The 21,788-nt window shown below is 58.2% G+C and overlaps 6 protein-coding genes across 6 annotated transcripts; 5 read left to right on the top strand and 1 right to left on the bottom strand.

Moving 5' to 3' along the window:
* Nucleotides 1–1,223: 1,223 nt before the first annotated feature.
* On the top strand, nucleotides 1,224–5,117 carry SPSK_03891 (PAB-dependent poly(A)-specific ribonuclease subunit 2; the record flags this gene model as incomplete). Its single annotated transcript, XM_016730706.1, has 1 exon — nucleotides 1,224–5,117. One exon carries the CDS (start codon nucleotides 1,224–1,226, stop codon nucleotides 5,115–5,117), a length of 3,894 nt encoding a protein of 1,297 aa, XP_016585585.1.
* Nucleotides 5,118–6,314: 1,197 nt separating this feature from the next.
* Nucleotides 6,315–9,962, top strand: SPSK_03904 (uncharacterized protein; the record flags this gene model as incomplete). Its single annotated transcript, XM_016730719.1, has 1 exon — nucleotides 6,315–9,962. One exon carries the CDS (start codon nucleotides 6,315–6,317, stop codon nucleotides 9,960–9,962), a length of 3,648 nt encoding a protein of 1,215 aa, XP_016585584.1.
* A 1,383-nt stretch (nucleotides 9,963–11,345) lies between these two features.
* On the top strand, nucleotides 11,346–13,902 carry SPSK_04002 (uncharacterized protein; the record flags this gene model as incomplete). Its single annotated transcript, XM_016730817.1, has 2 exons — nucleotides 11,346–13,142; nucleotides 13,189–13,902. The coding sequence occupies 2 exons, from the start codon at nucleotides 11,346–11,348 to the stop codon at nucleotides 13,900–13,902; spliced, it is 2,511 nt and encodes an 836-aa protein (XP_016585583.1).
* Nucleotides 13,903–14,627: 725 nt separating this feature from the next.
* Nucleotides 14,628–15,747, top strand: SPSK_04396 (uncharacterized protein; the record flags this gene model as incomplete). The annotated part of the gene is made up of 3 exons (XM_016731203.1): nucleotides 14,628–14,952; nucleotides 15,024–15,396; nucleotides 15,465–15,747. The coding sequence occupies 3 exons, from the start codon at nucleotides 14,628–14,630 to the stop codon at nucleotides 15,745–15,747; spliced, it is 981 nt and encodes a 326-aa protein (XP_016585582.1).
* A 248-nt stretch (nucleotides 15,748–15,995) lies between these two features.
* SPSK_04011 (peptide chain release factor subunit 3) lies at nucleotides 15,996–18,487 on the bottom strand (the record flags this gene model as incomplete). The annotated part of the gene is made up of 3 exons (XM_016730825.1): nucleotides 15,996–16,055; nucleotides 16,126–18,014; nucleotides 18,112–18,487. 3 exons carry the CDS (start codon nucleotides 18,485–18,487, stop codon nucleotides 15,996–15,998), a joined length of 2,325 nt encoding a protein of 774 aa, XP_016585581.1.
* A 988-nt stretch (nucleotides 18,488–19,475) lies between these two features.
* On the top strand, nucleotides 19,476–21,517 carry SPSK_04073 (RanGTP-binding protein; the record flags this gene model as incomplete). The annotated part of the gene is made up of 3 exons (XM_016730884.1): nucleotides 19,476–19,655; nucleotides 19,709–19,743; nucleotides 19,813–21,517. The coding sequence occupies 3 exons, from the start codon at nucleotides 19,476–19,478 to the stop codon at nucleotides 21,515–21,517; spliced, it is 1,920 nt and encodes a 639-aa protein (XP_016585580.1).
* Between the last annotated feature and the right edge of the window lie 271 nt (nucleotides 21,518–21,788).

Raw genomic sequence — 21,788 nt, 5'->3', positions numbered from 1 at the left:
ACAAGCCATCCTAAGCCAGCCACAACCGTGCTGGCCGCTTACACTTGAATTTTTTCTGGTTTATGGTTTTATGTTTTGGTGTTTTTGTTGTTTCCGTCTGCTACTGGCCTCCATTTGTATTTCCTTGCTGTCTTGTCTGCTTCTCTGCACACGCCGTTTTAAGATGCTCTAGTACATACCCTGGTATTCTGTATACCTTGATTTTTGTCGACTTCGTCAAACTTTGGTCTTTTCTAAGACGAGCGGCGAAAACGAAAATCAATCATGAATAAATATGACAGTATAAGGTCTCTGTCCCAACTTTGTGAGAAATAAAGTTGGGTGTAAAATTGTGTGACGACGCGTAGTTCGGTAGTGATCTATTCAGTATTTTTGTACCAGGGAGTATTGATAAACGTAGTTAAGTCTTATCGGGTTGCAAACTGATAATTTTCATGTCCATTTACCTTGGTTCTATTTTATCTTTGTATTTTTAAATCATTATTATTATTTTGAAAATCAACAAAATCAAGTAAATTAAAACACAATTTCACACTATCAGTTTATCACAGCCCTTATAAAATACGTAAATAGAAACATTGCAAAGGCAATTTACAACTTTGCCTCGCCCCTTGCGTTTGTTCGTGCTGACATGTGCAGTATTAATACGCCACGCCGTCGGTGAGCCTCTCGAGCCTATTAATGCACCGGCCCGCTTCAAGTCCACTCACGTGACTGACCTTGAAGCGGCGCGCCAGCCCCTACCCCACCCAACTGGGCCAAAGTCAACAAGCACCGCGTCTGGGCCCGCATGAGCAGCGCACGCGCAGTGCGGGTTGCTCTTGCCTCTCCCGCCATAGAGCTGCACTAGCCCCTTTCCGTTTCGGGCGCCTGCACCCCCCCTTGCCTTGCGACGCTGATAGCGATTAGGTTCCCCATCTTTCCTTCAATTGACCTCACTTTCCGCTTCATCGCATCAGCGTCCAACATATGCTGCAGATGAGATTGGCACTCTTCGAGCCGCTCGTACGACCCCTACATCCGCCGATGCAGTATACTTGACCACCCCCACACTTCAAGTACGGACAATGTGCGCGAGAGGCAGCGGTCCCCGACCTTGATCTTCCTTCTTTTCCTGCAGTCCACCCCGTCCGCGTCCAATAACGAATCCGAATTAAAAACACAACAAGCACCCCCCGTACGACGACGTCTCCCGGGAATGTGATCCCGCGGCCCGACGGCAAATGGATCCCGAGTGGACAGAGATTGCATGCGTGCAGCTCAGCTCGTCCAATGGCGGCCAGGAGGAGCCCGCAGCCACGCCCGTGTCGGCGCTGGCCTTTGACACGACCCAGGAGCTGATGTGGACGGGCAACAGCGAGGGCCGCGTGGCCGCCTTTTACGGCTCGGAGGTTCAGAACTACGTGTCGTACGTCATGCAGCCGACGACCGACGGCGAGGTGCGCCAAATCCTGCTCAACGACACGGGCGTGCTGTCGCTGGGGCCGCGAGGCCTGCACATGGCGCTGCGCCGGGGCCTGCCGCTGTGGAACTGCCGCCACGAGGCCATGGTCGACATGTGCTGCATGGGCTTTACATCGGCGTCCATGTCCGAGGTGCTCGTGGCCGGTCGCCAGACCACGATGCTCGTGGTGGACCTCAAGGAGGGCGACGTTGTGCGGCAGATTGAGACTGCCGAGAACTACACTCTCATGAAACGCAACAGCCGCTTCATCTGTGCGGCCACCATCCACGGCACCGTCGACATCATTGACCCGGCGACGTTTTCCGTCCTCAAGAGCTGGACGGCACACTCGGCCTTCATCCACGACATGGATGTGCAGGCGGACTTTTTGGTCACGTGCGGCGCGACCTTGAAGCAGCAGGGCTCCGTCATGTTCGACCCGTACGTCAACCTCTTTGACCTCAAGCAGATGACCTCCATGGCGCCGATCCCCTTCCCGCCGTGTGCGGCCTTTGTGCGGATGCATCCGCGCATGGTCACGACGGCCATTGTCGCGTCCACATCGGGGCAGATACATATTATCGACCTCATGAGCCCGAACACGAGCAATGTCAAGCAAGCGAACATTGCGTCGTATCTGGCGCGCATAGAAATTTCTCCGACGGGCGAAGCCCTCGTGCTTGCCGACAGCGACTGCTATGTGCATCTCTGGGGCTCGCCGGCGCGCATCCAGTTTACCGAGTACCCAACCATGATTGAGACGGAGACGGTCGAGCCGCCGCACAAGGAGACGGAGTGGGAGGAATGGTCTGACGAGGAGAACGACGACACGCTGCCGTTCAATATTGTCGGTGTCCCGTACTACCGTGACGTGCTGCTGTCGGCCTTTCCCAGCCTTGTGTCGGATGTCGGCGCACCGCCGCCACGCTACGACCACAGCATGCTCGAGGCGATGACGCCCTTTGAACACGGCTGGTACGCACCCAACACAGCGGGCACACTGCCGAATCAGGTCGAGGACACGCGCAAGGACGAAAACAAGACGACCCAGACCATCCAGGCGCCCAAGTTCTTGAGCGAGCGGTCTCGCGACGGCGGCAACAGCAGTGCCGCGCAGCCGCCGTTCCCCAACAGTGTCGACGAGATCGGTGCGGCCCTGGCGTCGTCGGAGCTTGCTAGTCTCGGCCCCGAAGCGCCGGGTATGTACCGGAACGTGGAGATCAAATTTAGCAAATTTGGTGTCGACGATTTTGATTTTGGCTATTACAACCGCTCGCGGTATGCCGGCTTGGAGAACCACTTTGCCAACTCGTACGCCAACGCGCTGCTGCAGCTGCTGCGGTTCACGCCGACGATCCGCAACCTGGCACTGCAGCACGCCGCGGGTGCGTGTCTGGAAGACCAGTGTCTGCTGTGCGAACTGGGCTATCTCTGCGACATGCTGCAGAAAGCCGAGGGTGCCACGTGCCAGGCGACCAACATGCTCAAGACGCTGAGCAGCCTGCCGCAGGCACACCAGCTGCGGCTGATTGAGGAGGAGAACCCCAACACGCCCATCACCGAGATGCTGCAGAATCTTACGCGGTTTCTGCTGACGCAGATCGCCGGTGACTTCAGCCGCATGCAGCCCGACTCGACCGCCATGGAGGACGCGCTGGCGACGTCGGGCATCACCTATATGCGGTGCATGGCCTGCCGAAGCGAGACGAAGCGGCCCGTGTCGACCTACGTCAACAACCTCAAGTACCCAGCGCCACAGCGCACGACGAGCCGCGGGCCCAAGTTCCCCAAGGTGACGTTCTCGCAGGTGCTCAAGTCGAGTGTGGAGCAGGACTCGTCGACCAAGGGCTGGTGCGAGGTCTGCAAGCGGTATCAGACGCTGCTCAACCGCAAGACCATCACCAGCATCCCGTCGGTGCTGACGCTGAACGCCAGCGGGCCGCAGAACCTCAACTACCCGGAGCTGCGGCGGCTGTGGGGCACGCCCGGGTGGCTGCCGGACGAGATTGGCATCATTGTCGACACGGCGGGCCAGTTCTTCTGCTACGAAGGGGAGGACTTGAAGCTGCACCTTCAGCGCGGCATCCACGACATCAAGGTGTATTCGCTGATCGGCATGGCCGTGAGCGTCGACAATGGCGGCCAGCCGGCCAAGTCGCACCTCGTCGCCATGGTCAATGTTGGCTACTCGGAGCCCACGCCGCCGGAGCAGCCGCAGTGGCACTTGTTCAATGACTTTTTGGTGCGCCAGACGTCGCCGGGGGAGGCGCTGTCCTTCAACACGAACTGGAAGACGCCGTCTGTGGTGCTGTTCCAGCTCAAGAGCGACAACAACAAGATCGACATGGAATGGAAGAGCCGCATCGACACGTCGGTGCTGTACATGGACAACGAGATGCCACCGCCGCAGCAGCAGCAACAACAACAACAACAGCAGGCTGGAGGAGGCGAGGCCACGTATCGCCCGCTGTCCCCGACGCACGAGCGGCCGGGCCCCGACACGATTCTGGCGATTGACACGGAGTTTGTGGCGCTGAAGCAGCCCGAGATCGAGATGAACTCCGAGGGCGAGATGGAGACGATCCGGCCGATGACGCACGCGCTCGCGCGCGTGTCGGTCGTCCGCGGCCAGGGCATGGACGAGGGCGTGCCGTTCATCGACGACTACATCATCATCAAGGAGCCCGTGGTGGACTACCTGACGCTGTACTCGGGCATTACGGCCAACGACCTCGACCCGCGCAAGTCGACGCACACGCTCGTGCCGCTCAAGCGCGCCTTTAAGAAGCTGTGGGTGCTGCTCAACCTGGGCTGCAAGTTCTTGGGCCACGGCCTGAAGCAGGATTTCCGGGTCATCAACATCCAGGTGCCTAAGGCGCACATCATCGACACGATCGACCTGTTCTTCCTCAAGACCCGCCTGCGCAAGCTGTCGCTGGCGTTCTTGGCCTGGAGCGTGCTCAAGGAGAACATCCAGCTCGAGACGCACGACTCGATTGAGGACGCGCGCACCGCCCTCAAGCTGTACCGCAAGTTCCTCGAGTACGAGGACGCCGGCATTCTCGAGACCCAGCTGCAGGAGATTTACCGCGAGGGCCGCGACACCAACTTCAAACCGCCCAAGCGCAACGGCGACGACAACGAGCTGCGCCGTGGCACCGACACGCCGCCCGTGGGCGCGCCGGCGCCGGGCTCGGCCGTGAGTCCGCTCCTCGCGCGCAGCCAGCCGGCGCCGCCAAGCATTACGGCGGCGGCTGTCACTGTGGCCAATGCCATCCGGGAGAGCAACAACGTCCGCACCGGCTCGACCAGGACACCGACCGCCCCGAGCGGTGGTCTCGGTGTGCCGGTGTCGGTCCCACCTACCAGCACGCCGGCTACGGGCAACACCTTGCCGCACAGCGGCGGTGGAAACAGCGTCAACGTTAACGTCAACAACAGCAGCAGCAGCAGCAGCAGCAACAACAGTGGTGGTGGCCGGCACTTTAACAGTCGGTCAAATGCACACGGCCCACTGCCCGGCGGACGTAATCACGGTGCCAACGGCGGCGGCAGTGGTCGTTACCACCCACCGAACTCGTACCGGAACAACCAGAGCGGGCAGCACGACGGCAACAGCAGCAGCAGCAGCAACAGCCACAGCGTGCCGTATCGTCAATACCGACGGGCCTAGCGGTCCCGCCGGCGTCGCGGTAGTCTGCCATCTTGAAATGGTTTTATAAAGACACCCTTCGTATCCCCGATCGACAACATACGGCGACCATCGGCATCGCGACGACACGAGTTATCGTTTTCTCGCGAATATTCTACGCACAGGTTTTGTCAATTTATTATCACCAATGTTGATTGATTGTGCAGCACAATACAGCCTGTGATTTAGGCCTCGCCCTCGTTTTTATCGCCAGGCTTGTTTATATGAATTTTCATCTCTTATTTCTCGTTGTATTTTTCACGGCTGGCGGTCTTGTAGAGGCAGGTGTCCAGGACTGGACACGCAGAAGATCAGGTATATCCTTTTTCAATAAAAATTTCAAAATTTCAAAATTCCAATACAAAATGGGACGATAATGCGGCGTGGCTGTCAAAGGCCCAGCGGTATCCGGAATTGTCATTGGCCGGTTTATTGACGTCCTGGACGACTCCGAGCAAGACTGTAAACGGCGTCGTTGTTTCGCTGTATTATCGAAACAAAACAAAAGGAGCAGAACCTGAGACGAGCCAATGATAAAGCAGACAAAAGGACTGCTTTCGTCCTTTTCTCTGCAGATTATCTTCTTTCACACACCTCTTTGTTTGAAGACCAGAAACTGGCACACAATGAACAAAGCTCTTTGACGGTTGTGAACAGCGGACCGTGTAAATAGGCACATCCTTGTTTGTGTCATTTGTTCACAGTAAATTCATTTTTCTGCCCGCTGTTCTTCTCTTTTTTTGTTATGTTCCACCAGACATGCAAACAAAGCAACTCCAACAAGACAATATGAACAGAGCACAGTAGTCAAGGAGAAGTGTAGATGGACAGGTAGGGAGGAGAAATAAAATGAAGTCAACAGCGTGAACATCTTGAAAGAGTCATGCACAGATTCATCTTGTATATAACAAACGGCCGTCTTGGTCGATTGGTTTTCTTTTCTTCAAGATCTTCATACCACAGCACTTTTCCAACTCATTCCAGGCTGTTTGATACTGCCTCGCCCACACTCTTTCCTGTTCCAACCTTTGAATTCAGTTTTCCGTTTGCAAAACCAAAAAAATAGCGTACACTGAGACTTTATCTCGTTTGAGTTTCCCGATAGTTTTCAACACTTGTGAGTTGGCACATCGTCCTATCCTGTTCTTCCCCCCTGCATATTCGTCAATGTCAACCAAGATGCACGCCTCGCAGACAGACAACAATAGCACCGAGCCCACTTCCACGGCCCCTCGCGGCCCAGCCTCCACCTCGGCCACAGCCATGTCTTCGGGCCCGACCTGCGATCACAGCCAGAACCAGACCCTCTCCGTCAATCTCGACCCTCTATGGGCCGCTGTTTCGGACGAGGCCGCGACGCGGCACATTGTCGGCGATGACGACGGCGAGCATCTCATGGGCGCGCTGGTCGCTGCCTGTCGACAGGCCGCGCCCACGACGCCCATCGCTCCGCTCGCCTTCTCGTTCACGCGCACGCTGGCCAACGTCCCCTTCCGCTTTCTCCGTGTTGAGGTCGACGACCAAGGCCGCGCCAAGACGCCCATCACCAGCCTCAGCAGCTTCAACAGCCAGCTGGGCGAGCACGGCGCGCTGGCCAAGTACTTCCCGTTCACGTCTCTGGACGGCAATGCCGACGAAAACAGCCTCTGGTGGCATGCCAGCCACCCGCCGGCGTACAGCAAGGACTATCCCTTCTCAGTCGACAACTTTGACTGCGAGCAGCTCGTCGAGGACCTCGAGGACGACAACGACCTGCTGGACCGAGACGTGACGAACTGGGTGCTCTGGGCCGCCGTGACACAGACATCCACGGCCCCCGAGGCGCCCGCCTTCGCTTGCCGTGACCGCATCTTCTCCGTCGACCATCTCCTGCAGTTCCTTAACGATGTCCGCACCTCGCTCAACAACATCGACCCGGTGCCCACCATCTACTTCATCGTTGCCGTCTCGTACAAGGGCCGCTATCGCAACTCGGACGTCTCTGAGATGAACAACATGATGCTGGCGGCGCCGTTGCACACCACTCTCAGCTTCTTTACCAACATGGTGAAGAGAAACGGGGCGGGGGCCAACCAGGCGCCTAGCTCCATCGGCGACGAGGACGAAGACGACGGCGAGTCCATCCATGACACGGCCAGCAGCGTCGGTGCGTTCGAGGCGGCCAATGGTGGTGGTGGTGGTGGTACGGATGCCCCTGTGAGCAACTGGTCTTATAGCATAGATTCGTCCGAGGGCGGCGGCGTCACCTTCACCGGAAACCCTGTGCCCTTCCGCACCGGCGTCGACTCCAACGGCGACACCATCTTCCTCGGATACGAGTACGACCCCTTTTATGGTATGTCCAGAGTCCCGGCTCAGTCGGAGAACGTCGTCGTCGACGAAGAAGCCGTTCTAGCCTCGTCTTCGTCCTCGTCGTCCACCTCGGAGCACGCCCCCACACCGCCTCCCCCATCCATCCTCCAAACTCTCGACACCAACGCCTCAAAGGGTGACGCTGTCGAGGGCGACCTGCACGCCCTGCTCCCCGAGGCCCAGTCCCCCGAGCAGGCCGCCTGGGAGCAGTGTTGCCGGCTGCTGTGCATCGACCCGGAAGCGCACAAGGACGCACAGGCACGGTCTGTCAAGATTCCTGGCACCGACAACATGTGGGTCAAGCCCAGCCAGCTGTGGACGGCGTACTGGATGCTGACGAGCCGGATGGACCGCGGTCTCTGTGGCGGTGTTCTCGCCGATGTGATGGGCACCGGAAAGACGTACGTTTGCCTCGTGGTCTGTCTCTTGCGGGCGTACATTGGCTACAACCGCGCCGAGGTCGAGCGGGAGTGGCAGCTGCGAGAGCACGAGGCCAAGAAGGGCGGTGCCAGCGGCGGCAATGTCGCGCCCAAGCAGCATCTGCCGCGCAACGAGGCCGGCCACGCGAGTGTGGCCTGCACCTGTGGCAACGCCATGGGCATCGAGTGCTACGCCAACCCGGGCGGCATCACACGCCAGATCGCCGACAGTTTCTCGCGTGGCGCCTCGCTGATTCTTGCGCCGCAGACCGTCCTCGACAACTGGGTCAAGACAGTCAAGCACGTCCGCCTGCAGCACAAGTTCTTTGAGCCGGTCGTTTTCCACAGCAAGATGTCCAACGAGGACGTCACCATGGCGCCCGCGCCGCGTCTCAAGCAGAAGCTGCAGATGAGCGTGCGCCCGCAGGCACATGTTAGCAGCGACGGCCTTTTTTCGCAGAGCTGGGAGCCCAATGTCCTGGACGTCGTCCACGATTACCAGCCTAGCATCGCCAAGGACGCCTACCCGGAGCGCTTCATCTTCCTAGCCACGCACATGCCTGAGAAGCTGACCGAGTTCTTCCAGCTGCCTGTGCCACTCCGCCGCAAGGCCGGTGCCGGCACGCGAGGGCGCAAGACTGTCTACGGCTGCCCCGTCGGCATCCAGCTTGTGGACGAGTTTCACAAGGCCAAAGACGATGTGATTGCGCTGGCCCTGCAGCACAAGCACCTTCAGAGCGGGGGCGGCGGCAGCGGCGGCGGTGACAGCGCGACCGACAACTTTGACTTCTGGGCCATCACCGGTACGCCCCTGCCGGCCAAGCTCACAGACCTCGAGGCAGTCACCAACATTCTGCAGCGCCTTCCGCAGTGGGATGAACCGACCAGCCCTCACCACGGCAGCCGTGTTGCCGCTCTGCGCGAGCTGCAGGTGGCGTACGAAAAGGCGGTCGCGGAGGACGGCACTCCCGAACAGGCGGCGGACTTCCGCCGGCGTGCCGAGCGCTTCTTCCAGACCGGCATCATCAAGCGCCACACGGAGACGTCCATGTTCTTCGGCCAGCGCATCTTCAACCTGCAGGATGTGACGGCGCAAGTCGTCGTCCACGTCACGCCAGCGCCCCTGCGCGAGGACGTGAGCAAGGTAGTGGCCCGCGTCGCCGTCAAGATCCGGGAGTCGATGGCCGATGGCCCGTCGGCGGACGTCAACGCGGCCAACTGGGAGCAGGCCGTCCGGTCCAGCTCACTCTTCAACAACATGATGGACCTCGAGATCCTCGCCACGTTCCCCGGCGCCGCACCGCTCATGCTTGCCGACCCCCCCGTCCTTGACTTTGGCCTTGCCGCCATCCGCGCCGAGATCCGCAAGGCCAAGAACCACGATGTGACCAAGGTCGAACTCTTCCACACGCACCTCGACGCCATCATTCACGGCAGCCCGCACTTGCAGTCCATCTTGGCGACTCTTGACGAGATGGAGACCGACCGCTCGAAGCGACGCGCGCTGCCGACACCTGTCGCCGCCGACGCCGCCAACCGGTCGGTGCTCGCCAAGAAGAAGGCCGACCTGTCCGTCAAGAAGCTCGTCGTCTTGTGCCCGCGCATGGCCGAGGCCGTCTTCGTGTTCCTGGCGCTGCGCAAGCTCCGCCCCGAGTTCAACCCCGTCTTTCTGCACGCCGACCTCAAGCTCTCGGAGCGCACGGCGCTGCTGCAGGACTTCAACCGCCTCGACGCGCCCACGCCCGCCGGTGTTCACCACACAGCACGCATCCTCGTGGGCACGTTCCGCGACGCCGGCACGGGCAACGATCTCACGGTCGCCAACTACCAGATCCTGACGGGCCCGCTGCGTCTGCGCAGCCAGCAAGACCAGGCCTTTGGCCGCACGAACCGCGAGGGCCAGACGCTGCCATTGCACCACCGGCTGCTGGTGACAGAAGACAGCCCCGTGGACCGCATCGTCGTGGTGACCCAGGCGCGTCGGCACATTGTCAGCGACCCGTTCGCCATGGACGAGGAGCTGGAGCTGGCGGACGTCGATCAGGAGGAGCAGTAAGGCGTGGGTTTTATGTAGCCATCTTGTACTCTGTGTATTTTGATTCTGTTTGTTGCCCCTTTTTGCTTTTGGGGCTGCTGTGGCGTGCGGCACTTGCCCTAAAATAAGCAATAGACCAAGGCTCTTTCCCCAATTTGATTTTCGCAGGCTTTGGTGTTCCTTGTGCCTTCCAAATAAACATCGCATTTATTACGTCGTAAATAAAACAATCGCCCCTGCCTTAATATATCTTGTCGCTGAACAATGTCTCGATAGTGCCTGCCACATTGCCCACTGTAAATCCACAGCGCGCCTGCGACTGCCTCTTACGACGTGCCTAGACCATTCCCGGCCCACTCCTGCCTGTTCACCGCCCGATCTCGCCCAGCACTGTTGGCATGCCCACCCATCGTGCCTTCCACCTTTGAGGCTCCTTCCACGCATTCCTCGGAATCCAACCCTATGCCCTCCACTGTGAGACATTGAAAGCCATGACTCGAGACGCCCTGCAGCTTAGACCATTGACCAATGACTGGCCGAGCATATGCGAACAAATGCGAGCTAGTGCTGTGAGCACTATATCACGAGAGCCTGTAGCCCGTCTCCCCCGTCTATTCCAGCCGGCCAGGCCCACGGTGCTTAGTCCGAGCAGACTAGCGGGCTTTAGTCACTTGTTCGCTCCTTCCGTTGCGAGCAAGGCCCAGATTTTGCCAGGGCCGAAGATAGCCACTACTCGAGCGTACTGGGTCCTTCCTGCCCTTTGTGATGAATGGTCTCGACGGCGACCGTTCCTAATTTCTATTTCCATTTCCTTTCATGTTTTGATCTTTGCCCTTTCGCCTTCTTCTGTACCCTTTCCTTCATGTTTAAGCAACGTCTCTTGTACTCATCGCGACCGGCCGGACACCGCCAACCGTCGCACGAACCGGTTTCTCGTACAATTTTCGCACGTTCCGTTTTCCCACCCTCTCCCCGCCTTGTCGCCCACCGGACCGTCCAATCCGTTTGCGAGCAGCCGCCGCAGTCGACCAAAGAAAGCAACAGGACGTGATCGGGCGCTTTCGCCATTGGCCGATGAGAAAAAGGTGCAGCCAGGAGGGAGGATAGACTTGACCAAGACGCGGCGGCCAGCAAAGAGCAAAGAGGCGCGGCAAGCTGCAGACAATCGCTTTCGGCAACCTTTGCCGAACGAGCGAGAGCGATTCCACCTCGTCTCGGCTTGGATCCTGTCGTCCTCAAACAAATACACATAGCGGCTTCCGGTCAACGACGAGCAGAGACGCTTTCCGATTCATTGCATTTTGTCAGCCACTAGGTCACTTCGACAAAGACTGCCAAACCCCGACAAACGGAACATAACACTCCAACCATCCCAAAACGCAACCGTGCAGGGGTGCAGGAGCCATGGATCGGGCAACCAACGCGGGCAGTGGCACCCGCCAATCAAAGCGGTTGCAGCTTGTGCACAGCAGCTCGGGCAGCGACGACGGCAGTGGGAGTGGCAGCGACAGCGAAATCGAACGCGGCAGCGAATATGGCCAAAAACGACAGCCACCATCACACACACCGCCGTCGCGACAGACACGGCAAGCGTCCGATCATCAAACACAGCAGACGCAACACACACCGCAAAAGACGCAAAAATCACACGAACAGCAGCAGCAGCAGCAGCAGCAGCAGCAACCTCACAAGACCACGTCTTCCGCTGGCGCGCCACACACCCGAGCCAAGGCACCGAAGCACGTCGTAGGCGGCGGCGGTAGCACTGCACGGTTACACCCTCGTGTGCCGTCCTCCAAAGCGCTGCACAAGACGGTGCACCATCACCATCACCACGCCGCCTCGACCAAACTGCAGCAGCAGCAGCAACAGCTTCAGCAACTCCAGCAATTCCAACAATTTCAGGCACAGCTCCAACAGCAGCAGCAAGCCCATCATCGCCGCAGATCGTCCGCATCGCCCCCGACGACACCCGCCGACTACGCCGCGCGATTTCCCTTTGCCACCGCCCCACCTCCGATTGACCCGACCGCCCAGCACCAGCGGCCCCAGCCGCAGCGCCGTGCTACGGCAACAACTGAGAGCAGCCTGAAACGGAGCGCTAACTCGGCGTCAACGTCCTCGCTGGTGCGTCGCAACAAGTCGGCGTCGAGCCTTCTCAAACGCAACCGCTCCCACGCCGACGTCGCGAAACGGACGAGCCACGGAGGCACGCGGTCAACTGCGAGCGCCACCATCAAGCGCACCAACTCGAACCCGGCTGTGAACAGCGGATTGCAGCCACTCTCATCCGCCGGCAAGAAAAAGTCCACCGTCGGCGCCGGCGGAGGCCAGGTGCACTTTGAGATTGGCAGCCCCGACGCCCAGGACCAGGAAGACGAGTGGGTCGATGCTGGTTCGTCCAACTTGAGCGGGTCGCGCAAGAACAGCTATAGACACGAGGATTCGCCAAAGTCGCACGAGAGTGCGAGCCAGGCAGCACAGGACAAGTCCAAAGAAGAAGACGGCAGTGAAAGCGAAGGTGGGAGCGAGAGTGAGCAGGAGGCAGACGTCAATCCCACAAAACAGCAGCAGCAGCAACAGCAGCAGCAGCAACAACTCAAGCTGCCCATAAGATCTGCCAGTGGATCGCAACAACAGCAACAGCAGCAGCACACGGCCAAGAACAACCAAGCCGAAGCGCACTCTTCCTCTTCGGCATCTTCGGTGGCATCGACTCATCTCCGAACCAGCTCGTCGACCACTCGTCTTCTTCTCCCCCGCACACCGCCCCGACGCGCGCCACCCCAGATGTCGACCGAGACCGTTTCGGCAATGCGTAACATGCCGTCGTCGTCGCCCGACTCGAGTCCCTCTAGGCGACTGCACCACCGCCACCAGCAGAGCCTACCCGGCGGAAGCGGCGACCGTGACGCCATGACATCTCGATTCATCACGACAGGAAGCCACGAGGCAGCGGCTGGTACAGCAGGCGGCGATTCCTACTACACCACGTCATCGTCCCGGCCCAGTACAGGACGGCAACTTGCCGACGACAGAAATAACGCCAGCTCCTCATCGGGCGCGCCATCCTCCTTAAATCCAACCGCATCAAAATCGCACCCGCGCCGAACACGGTCCATCGGTGGCGACGCAATGCAGCAGCAGAAGCAGCAGCTGACAGACGACGAGGACTATTCGAGCGCCATCAGTGGAGGTGATGTGCGCAAGATGACGTCTGCAGCCTCGTCCACGGGCGGCCCAGTAGGCACGCATGCTCGACGGACACGGGCGCCCCACTGCCCCTCCTGCCGAGCTCAGCCGCACCCAGCAAAAGCTCAACCTGGAGCGGGCCAGCTCCAACATTGATCGTGGTAGCCGCCAGCACGCTGTACCTGTTGCTGGCTCGCTTGTTGGCGCAGGCGAGTTTGGCATGCACGATCCGCGTATTGGCAAGCTGATGGAGAGGACTGGTATGGAGTACTACATGATCCGTCGCTACCAGAATCCCGTCACCCGCAGTCTCGGTCGTCTGACAGACCGCTTGGGCGGCGACAGAAACTGGCGCATCCCGGCTGCCAATGGTGGCATCACCCGTACGTCCACGGGCTTGTCAGAGGCCAACGGACCACCTGCTGCACCCGGTCACAGAGCCACCCACTCGGCTGCTGGCCTCAGCCAAAGCTTCCGGGAACGCGACATCCGGCGTGGCGTCCTCCAGTCAGCTGCCGCTGCCGCAGCAGCAGCTGGCTCTGGTGCGTACGGCCCAAGCGGCGCCGCGCCACGGTCAGCCAAGCCGTATATTCTCAACGGCAATGGTACCGGCAGCGGCAGTGGAAGCAGTGCTGCCGGCGACCCCGCCCTGCAACAACAACGTCTCAGCGGAGCCAGCCTCGTAGAGGGCGGTGACGAAGACAGCACGGCCTCGATCCTGCGCAACCTGTGGGACAAGAATCTGTATCTCGGCACAAGCCAGGACTAGGAATCTGTCGACAACGAGTGCACCTTTTTGTATGCCAAGCCAGGGAATGCTGCCTAGGCTTTTCGGACGAGCGGGCTTCTTGTCTCATTTTGTCTCTTTTTTTCGTGATCTTGTCATCACCTATTTTATTTCATGGCCGCTGTTTTTGTTTTTCCCATCAACGAATTGTCATTTCTAATCTCAGAAGCTCATTTGCAGCTCGTTTTTTCTTCCCTTTTTTTCGGCTTTGCGTTGATTTCATACTCAGTAGCTTCGAGCTCAATTAAGGCAGGCATCAAACAGTCTGCAGAGCAAAAACAGACAAATGAACCTACTTTCTTTGATATGTATAGCGATTGCAATGTCGCCCTCACGACTTAGACTACAACTGTTAGCCTCGTCAATGACGTAGCGCAATTGATATATTGATCGTACCTGCCTTTCTTTGCTGGGAAACAGCTTTTGCTGCTTCCTGCTTCATTTGCTTCTTTTCACGCCAGTTCGCACCTGCCAATGTGAGTGCACATGCTTGATTCGGCCGCACCTGCCCTTCCCGTCCATGCCCGTGCATGAAACGTAACCCCTCAAACCAGAAGGAAGTCGCCAACACTTGCCGATTCTCCTTTTTACGACGACGTTCTATTTTCTCCTCATTTCTAAACGATGCCCTTTTGCGTCTTCCAACATAAGCCCTCAATCTCCATCGCCTTTTTCTGATCGAAACAATTTCCATCCGCCAGCCCACCATGGCCTCCGCCGCCCTTCTTGGGCTCACAAACTACAACAGCCCGCTGCTTCGCAATGCCGTCCCCTGCGCCCTGGCCTCCCTTGTGGTGCAATACGCTGTCGGCCTGCCGTCCACCTTTCTAGTCAACCCGCCCTCGGAACGCTTCTACGATCTGACCGGCGCACTCACCAACGTCGCTGTCGTTGTCTTGAGCCTCTACCTCCCGCGGTGGCGCGCCGAGGCCCAGCTGGCGATGGCGAGCCCCGGCGCTGCCCTCACTCTCGAGCCACCGCACTGGCGACAGGCCGCACTCTCTGGCGCCGTCGCCCTCTGGGCCGCCCGACGTACGTCTCATTGTTGATGCCGGTGCGCTCGCAACGCTTGTTCCCTGGACCAGTTTTGCTAACAAACACAGTCGGTACCTACCTCTTCCGCCGCATCCTGCGCGAGGGCAAAGACTCTCGCTTTGATGCCATGCGCACAAAGCCCGCCAAGCTCCTCTTTGCCTGGACGGCCCAGGCCTTGTGGGTTGTACTCTGCCAGTCTCCCGTCACCGCCGTCAATGCCGTGGGAGCGCCCGTGGTGGCGGCGTCGGCAGCCGGACCAGCACATTCGTCGTCGGTCCTGCCAAACAACGTCCTTTGGTCCGACGTGGCCGGGTTCGGTTTGTTTGCATTCGGCCTCGTCTTTGAATCCATTGCCGACTATCAAAAGTCCAGCTGGGCCGCGGCGAAGCACGCCAAACAGCACGACGAAGTGTTTATGGGCCGCGGCCTGTTCTCCGTGAGGTGAGTACGTGTTTTCCAACGGGCGATCGCTGGCATCCGAAACTCACTATGAAACTCTTTCTCGACAGCCGGTATCCTCATTATTTCGGCGAGACGACGCTGTGGACGGGCCTGGCCGTGGCGGCTGCCGGCGTGCTCACGCGTGCGCCTGTTCGCGCGGCTCTCGGCGACATTGGTGTGGCCACCGCGCTCTCTGTTGCGGCCATCAGCCCGGCCTTTACTGCGTTTGTGCTGCTCAAGCTGAGCGGCGTGCCATTGAGTGAGCCCAAGTACGACAGGAAGTACGGCAAGCGTGCCGACTACCAAAAGTGGAAGCGGGACACGCCCAAATTCTTCCCGAAACTGTTTTGAAGGCGTACAATAGTATTCTTGGCGGATGTGGCCTGCTGCAAATTGTCGTATGGCGCATATTTACATGTTGTTTACTGATTCAATTGTGTTGACGGAGTTGGTCAAAGTCTATTCGATTAAGCAAAACGTTGTACAAAATGATGTGTCGTGTGTCCCGATACATTTTTTTATTTTGCTCGTTGCTGTCATTAAACGCAGCGTGGTGGAAATAGCCTCCTTTTGGGTTCGTGCCAACAACAGTTTTCCATTTAAGCCGCCTCCTCATCCGTGACCAGCTTGATAATCTTGCCAATGGCAATGGTTTGACCCTGGTCTGGTTAGCTGGGGTTCGCAGTGGTTCGCAATATCTATGAGACACTGACATGGGGCTTGACATACCTGGTCACGAAGCGTGAACCGACCCATCTGCGGGTAGTCTTCGAAGCGCTCCACGCACACGGAGCCGGCGCCACCCGTCACTGTTAGACGGGCAATGATGCTGTCGCCCCGAATCGCGTGCGACGGCGGCAGCTTGCTCTTGCGGCCTGTGCCCTTTTGCAGCTTGTGCAGCAGCGCCGAGAACGTCACCTCCTCGATCGCCGAGTGCACGTGCAGCACACAGTTGTAGCCGGCCGTCAGAATCGACTTGAGCTCCAGAATGCGCACCTGCGCCTCAAAGGTCTTGACGTTGTGCACCAGCCGCTTGGGCGAGCACAGTACAAAGCCCGGCAGAATGTCCTCCTCCTCGATGCCGCGCAGCCGCAGGCGGACCTGGTCGCCGCACTGCGCAATCGACATCTCGTCCTCGGTCTCGCCGTAGACGGCCGTGATGTCCACCTGGTTCTTGTTGGGCATCATGGTCAGGGTCATGCCCTTCTTGACCACACCGGCCTCGATCTTGCCCTCAATCACGGTACCCATGTCGCGGTACTTGGCACTGATGGCCATCATGAAGGGCGCGTTGACCTTGCGCTCGAGCGTCTTCATGTTGTCCAGGTACTCCAGCAGAGAGGGCCCGTCGTACCACGGCGCGACGCCGGCGGGGATGCGGTCCTTGATGTTGGTCGTCTGCTGCGCGGCGATGGGCATGAAGAACACGTCCGTCTTCAGGTTGTAGCCCGTGCCCTTGAGGAACTGCGACAGCTTGGTCGTGCACTCCTTGTAGCGCTCGTGCGACCACTCGACCGTGGGGTCGTCCATCTTGTTGATGACCACAATCAGCTTGTTGACACCCTGCGTCTTGGCCAGCATGGCGTGCTCGCGCGTCTGGCCGCCCTTCTCGAAGCCCGTCTCGTACTCGCCCTTGCGCGCCGAGATGACGAGGATGCCGACGTCCGCCTGGGACGCGCCGCCGATCATGTTGGGCACGTACGTTTTGTGGCCGGGCGCGTCCAGGATGCTGTAGCGGCGCTTCTCCGTCTCGAAGAAACCGCGACCCACCTCGACCGTCTTGCCCTTGGACCGCTCCTCGTTGGTCAGATCCAAGGCCCAGGACAGGTACCACGTCTCACGGCCCATTTCCTTGGCCTCGCGCTTGTACTTGTCCATTGTGCGCTGGTCGACCATGCCGGTGGCGTACAGGATCGAGCCGCCCAGCGTCGACTTGCCAGCATCAACGTGGCCGATGAAGATGATGTTGACGTGCTCCTTTCCGTAGATCTCCTTGAGGGTGTCCTCGTCGACGTCAGCTGCCTGCTCCTTTTGCACGGCATCGACATCGCGCGTGACCTTGGCGCCCGCGGGCGCCCGTGACGGGCTTGAGCGGCCGGACGACGGTGTCGGCGACGTGGTGCCGCTGGCCGAGCTCTGTGTCGTTGTGCCGGTCTTCTCTATGGCCTTGGCGGCAGTCGTCTTGGCACCAGCCTCCGCAGCCGCCGCGCCCGTGCCAGCAGAAGCGCCAGCCACAGCGGACGCGGCCACATCCTCCTTCTTCGGGGCCTCGTCCTTGTTCAGCTCCTCCTTGGATTCCTCGTTCTTGGCCTCTTCCTTCTTCTCCTCCTTGGGTGCAGCCGGGACACCGATGCTCAGGACCTTGGCGACCTTGGGCTTCGCATCGCCACCAATGCTCAGAACCTTGGCGCCGATGGGCTCGGAGGCATTCGGCAGAGACACCACAGGTGCCGCTGCCGCAGCCCCAGCAGCACCAGGTGCCGGCGATACGCCTGCCGGGGCAGCAGCGTCGGTCGGTCGCTTCGCAATCGTTGGGGCACCGCGGTTGTTGTTGCTGTTATTGTTGTTGAATTGGGCACCACCGCGACCCTGCTGGTAGCCGCCGCGCTGGTATTGGCCTGCCAAGCAGTTGTTAGTATCGAATCTCAGTGGTTCACAACATGGTCTAGAAAATCTCTTTTTTGGTTTGTCTCCGCTCGTCTTCGTTGCACATACCGTAGCCTTGCTGCTGCTGGTTGTTGTACCCCTGGTTGCCGTAGACGGCAGAGTAACCCTGGTTGGCGTATTGGTCGTAGTTTTGCTGCTGGCCCTGGTTGCCATACTGCTGGTAGCCACCGTATCCCTGGCCGTAGTACTGCTGCTGCTGCTGGTACTGGGGAACAAAGTTGTTGCCGTACGGTTGGCCCGGATTGAACGACTGAGCGCCGGGCTGGAAACTCGCGGCGCCGGGCTGGAAACCGCCCCGGCCGCCGCGCCCGGCACCACCGCCCCCACGGCCACCACCACCCAGGTTCATCTGCTGTTGTGTCTGGCGCGCCAGGTTGTCGTCCTGGGCCGACGGGTCGTCTTCCCACGAGTTGAGGTGCGACATGTTGATATGAGGTTCGGCGAGAGAGGATTTGTTGTTTTTGAGATGGTGTTCAGTTGAAACGGGGGCCGGCCGCGACGCAAGCGGCCTTGCTGGTTTATATAGCGAGATGCCGCGTGGCGCAGCAAAACTGTCAGGTCTCAATAAGGTCGTCGACGTGTGACGGTGCGACAAGACACAAATTAAAATACTTCGGGCCTGAAATGTCAGGAGACTCGTTGATGCCCGGTGACTCAACGGTACAGTTCTCGGACGGCAGGAGGAAGACAGAAACTCTTCCGGTAGATGCTGAAATTGATCTACCCTATAGTATCGAAACGATCAAGAGAACGGATGTGGTTGGTGGTTGAGAAACAGGTTGTCCTGGCCGTTCTAGGATGTAGGAGAAAGGGAGACAATGGCTTCGATTTGGCTGTTGGCTCCATTTCCCTCTCGGTGCTTGATTTTTTTCAATATTATTTTTTCTGCCTCCTTCTTAGTTTTTGGGCCTTTTGCCCCGCCATGGCTCTTTCCCGCGCGGCGTTAGTGCATTCGAAACATGGACAGACTGGGAAGGCGGAACCTGGTCCTAAATGCGGGCAGAAGTTTCATCACGTGAGCTATATTGAGATTTTGGTGCACAGTGCGCTCCCATGGTACAAATACGTCATTATTTGCGTTGGCAGCGCTAGTGGCACAGTAGTGGGGCAGCTCTGTCAGGCTCAATTTCGCTCTGAGGGGCAGGCCACTGCTTCGTCCGTCTGTCGTCCAGAAGCCGCACGGTGTAGGTACTTGCCTATTTTGCATTTCACTTACACGAGCCAATGTAAGAAGCAACGATGTGTGTCATTCCTTCCTGTTTGGGCCAGAAAGACTATACGCCTTTCTGAATATAATTTTTTTTTAAAAAAATAAAATGTTTCTTTTGGTTCTTCTTCCTTTTTTTTTTTCAATACGCACTCTCTCGAAATCTTCCCTGTCAATCTTCTTACAGCATGGCTAGCAAGACGCAATGGACGAACTCCTCGATCGACTCGGCGTCCAGGCTGTCAACTACGCGATGCGATGCGGCATTGCCCTCACTTCGACATTTGCAATGAAACAATGTTCTCGATTATTAAGAACTGTCGACAACAAGCCGCAGCACATGGAGTTTGAGGCCCTCCAGAAAGAGCTCGACAGCAAAATCAAGGTAAGTACCGCGTCCGCGAGGCACCGACATGTGGATTTCTAACAGACTGGTAGATTGTCTCTCCGGCTTTGGATCTCATTGAGTTCAAGTATGCTTCCTACCCAATACTCTCATTGTTCAGCTGTCGTCACTTCTTTTAAACTGACTCACCTTGCAGATCCGGTCGTGGCAATGTGTTCCTAGGCAGTGCAGCTGCACTGGCCAAAGCGCTGCATCGAGACATCGTCGCCTTGGGGAATCGTGTCGCGAAAGCTGCCGCTACTGAAGAGCATGTTCAAGAACAGAGTTATTTTCTTTCACAAAATACGGAAGAACGCAACGTCGAGCTCCTTGCGATTATCCGCGACATCAAGAACCTTCTTGTCCACATCGACAGCGATGTCCCCCTCTTGCAGCTCGCCATCACAGCCTCTGGAGAGAGCCTCTCGGCATCGCTTCCTCCGAGCATATCCCCGTCTCGACTTTTGCAGGCGAGCATGTGTCTTGTGATTGGAGACACACAGTTTTCCGGTGACCCCTGCCGTGCGATGCAAATTGGGCCGTCGTTTACACTGTCACTTTACATGCTCTTTCTCGGCCACTCCACAGTACGGAACTTTCCCAACACTGCGAGAAATGAAGCAACCGACGACGATCCCCCAAGGGACGATCAGAAAAAAAGTCCATACGGCATTGGCCCCGGTGAGCGGAAGCCTATCTGGCAGGAAGTCCTGCATAAAGCGCGCGTCCGCATCTGCCGGACGCCACCTGGTGTGGGGTTCCACCATAAACTAGGTTTTGTTCCCGCGGCCAACGAGACTGCGCAGGATGTACTAAATACTGGCAATGCAATTTGTGGCAAGGCTTCCCAGGCCGGAGAGACTGGCGAAGAAGACGAGTATTCGTACTTCCTGGAGATCATCGAAGACCTCGATGACGGCCGCGCTCACGACGATAACCGGACCGGTGCAACGTACGATGGTGTACCGATGGCTGGTGAGAAAGAGGCCATCTCCATACGTCAAATCTCGAAGCTGTTTTACACAGACTCAGGGCGGATCCTCAACATTGGCAACCAAAACAATTTCGAAAACTCGTCTGTCTTGTTGCTCAAACGTGACCTGACGGCCTCTACACCATCGAATGCAATGGCGAATATACAGCCAGACAAAGAGTCTGGGGACGAGGGAAAGCCAGACAATGAAGACGAGCAAAGGGACGTCGACCGCCAAATACGGGAGGAAAGCAAACGCGAGGCTGGGAAGCTTGCGGCTCACGCTGACAACCACCAAAATCATGGTCGCCAGATGTTCCCAAGCTACTTGGACCCCGAGTGGCTTGCACTAGAGGTCTTTGTTGAAGATGAGAATGACCAACGTGAGACAAACACAGACGACAGCGACGTAGACGATGAACACGATGACGAGAGTGGCAGTGACAACAGCAATCATGAAGATAACGCAGTCCTCACTCCCCCCACAAGCAGGAAGCGCAAATCCGTCGATACGCATTTGGCACAGCAATTGCACAACATGTCTGTCTCGAGAACAGCAGAAGTCGTGCATCAGCAGTCCACAGATGGCGAAGGGACCTACAGAAACAACAATGTCCCTGCATTAGAGACCGCTCCCCCACGTGTTCCTCAGTCTCCATATGGATCCGTCACTTCCTCGTTGTCTCTCCTGGAGATGCTGATCCGCCTCGCAAGTCTCCAGCAGTTCCAGCAGACATCGCATCTCGCCATCCCCGACCATATCCTCACCTTCTTCCTCGAGGAGACGTCGGCGACAGGGCTGCGAGGCGAGGCGCGGTTGCAGGCAAAACAGGCTGCCGAGCAGAGGATGGGATTCGACCCTTTCACAGACTCGCCGACAAAGACGTAAAGGCCCAGAACTCAATGAGATGAGATGTTGTCTGAGGAAGAACGCGTTGGGCTGCAATGATTACGACGTCGCGAAATTGGGCTGCACGAATCCAAGGCCGCGATAAAACGGCACTTCAACTCCACACGGCGTCCGGAGACAAGAGTCGAGCAAGGCGCGAATGTACACAATACCATAACCGGCGCTACTACCATGCCAAATGAACAGGGGCACGGCATGAGGCAGACGGCAGCCCAGGAGGAATCGGCGGAAATTGAGCGGTCGTGTTGGC

Source organism: Sporothrix schenckii, assembly GCF_000961545.1.
Source record: "Sporothrix schenckii 1099-18 chromosome Unknown Cont47, whole genome shotgun sequence".
Lineage (NCBI taxonomy): Eukaryota > Fungi > Ascomycota > Sordariomycetes > Ophiostomatales > Ophiostomataceae > Sporothrix > Sporothrix schenckii.
Note: the sequence above shows the minus strand (reverse complement) of the source record. Positions and strands in the feature narration are given on the sequence as shown.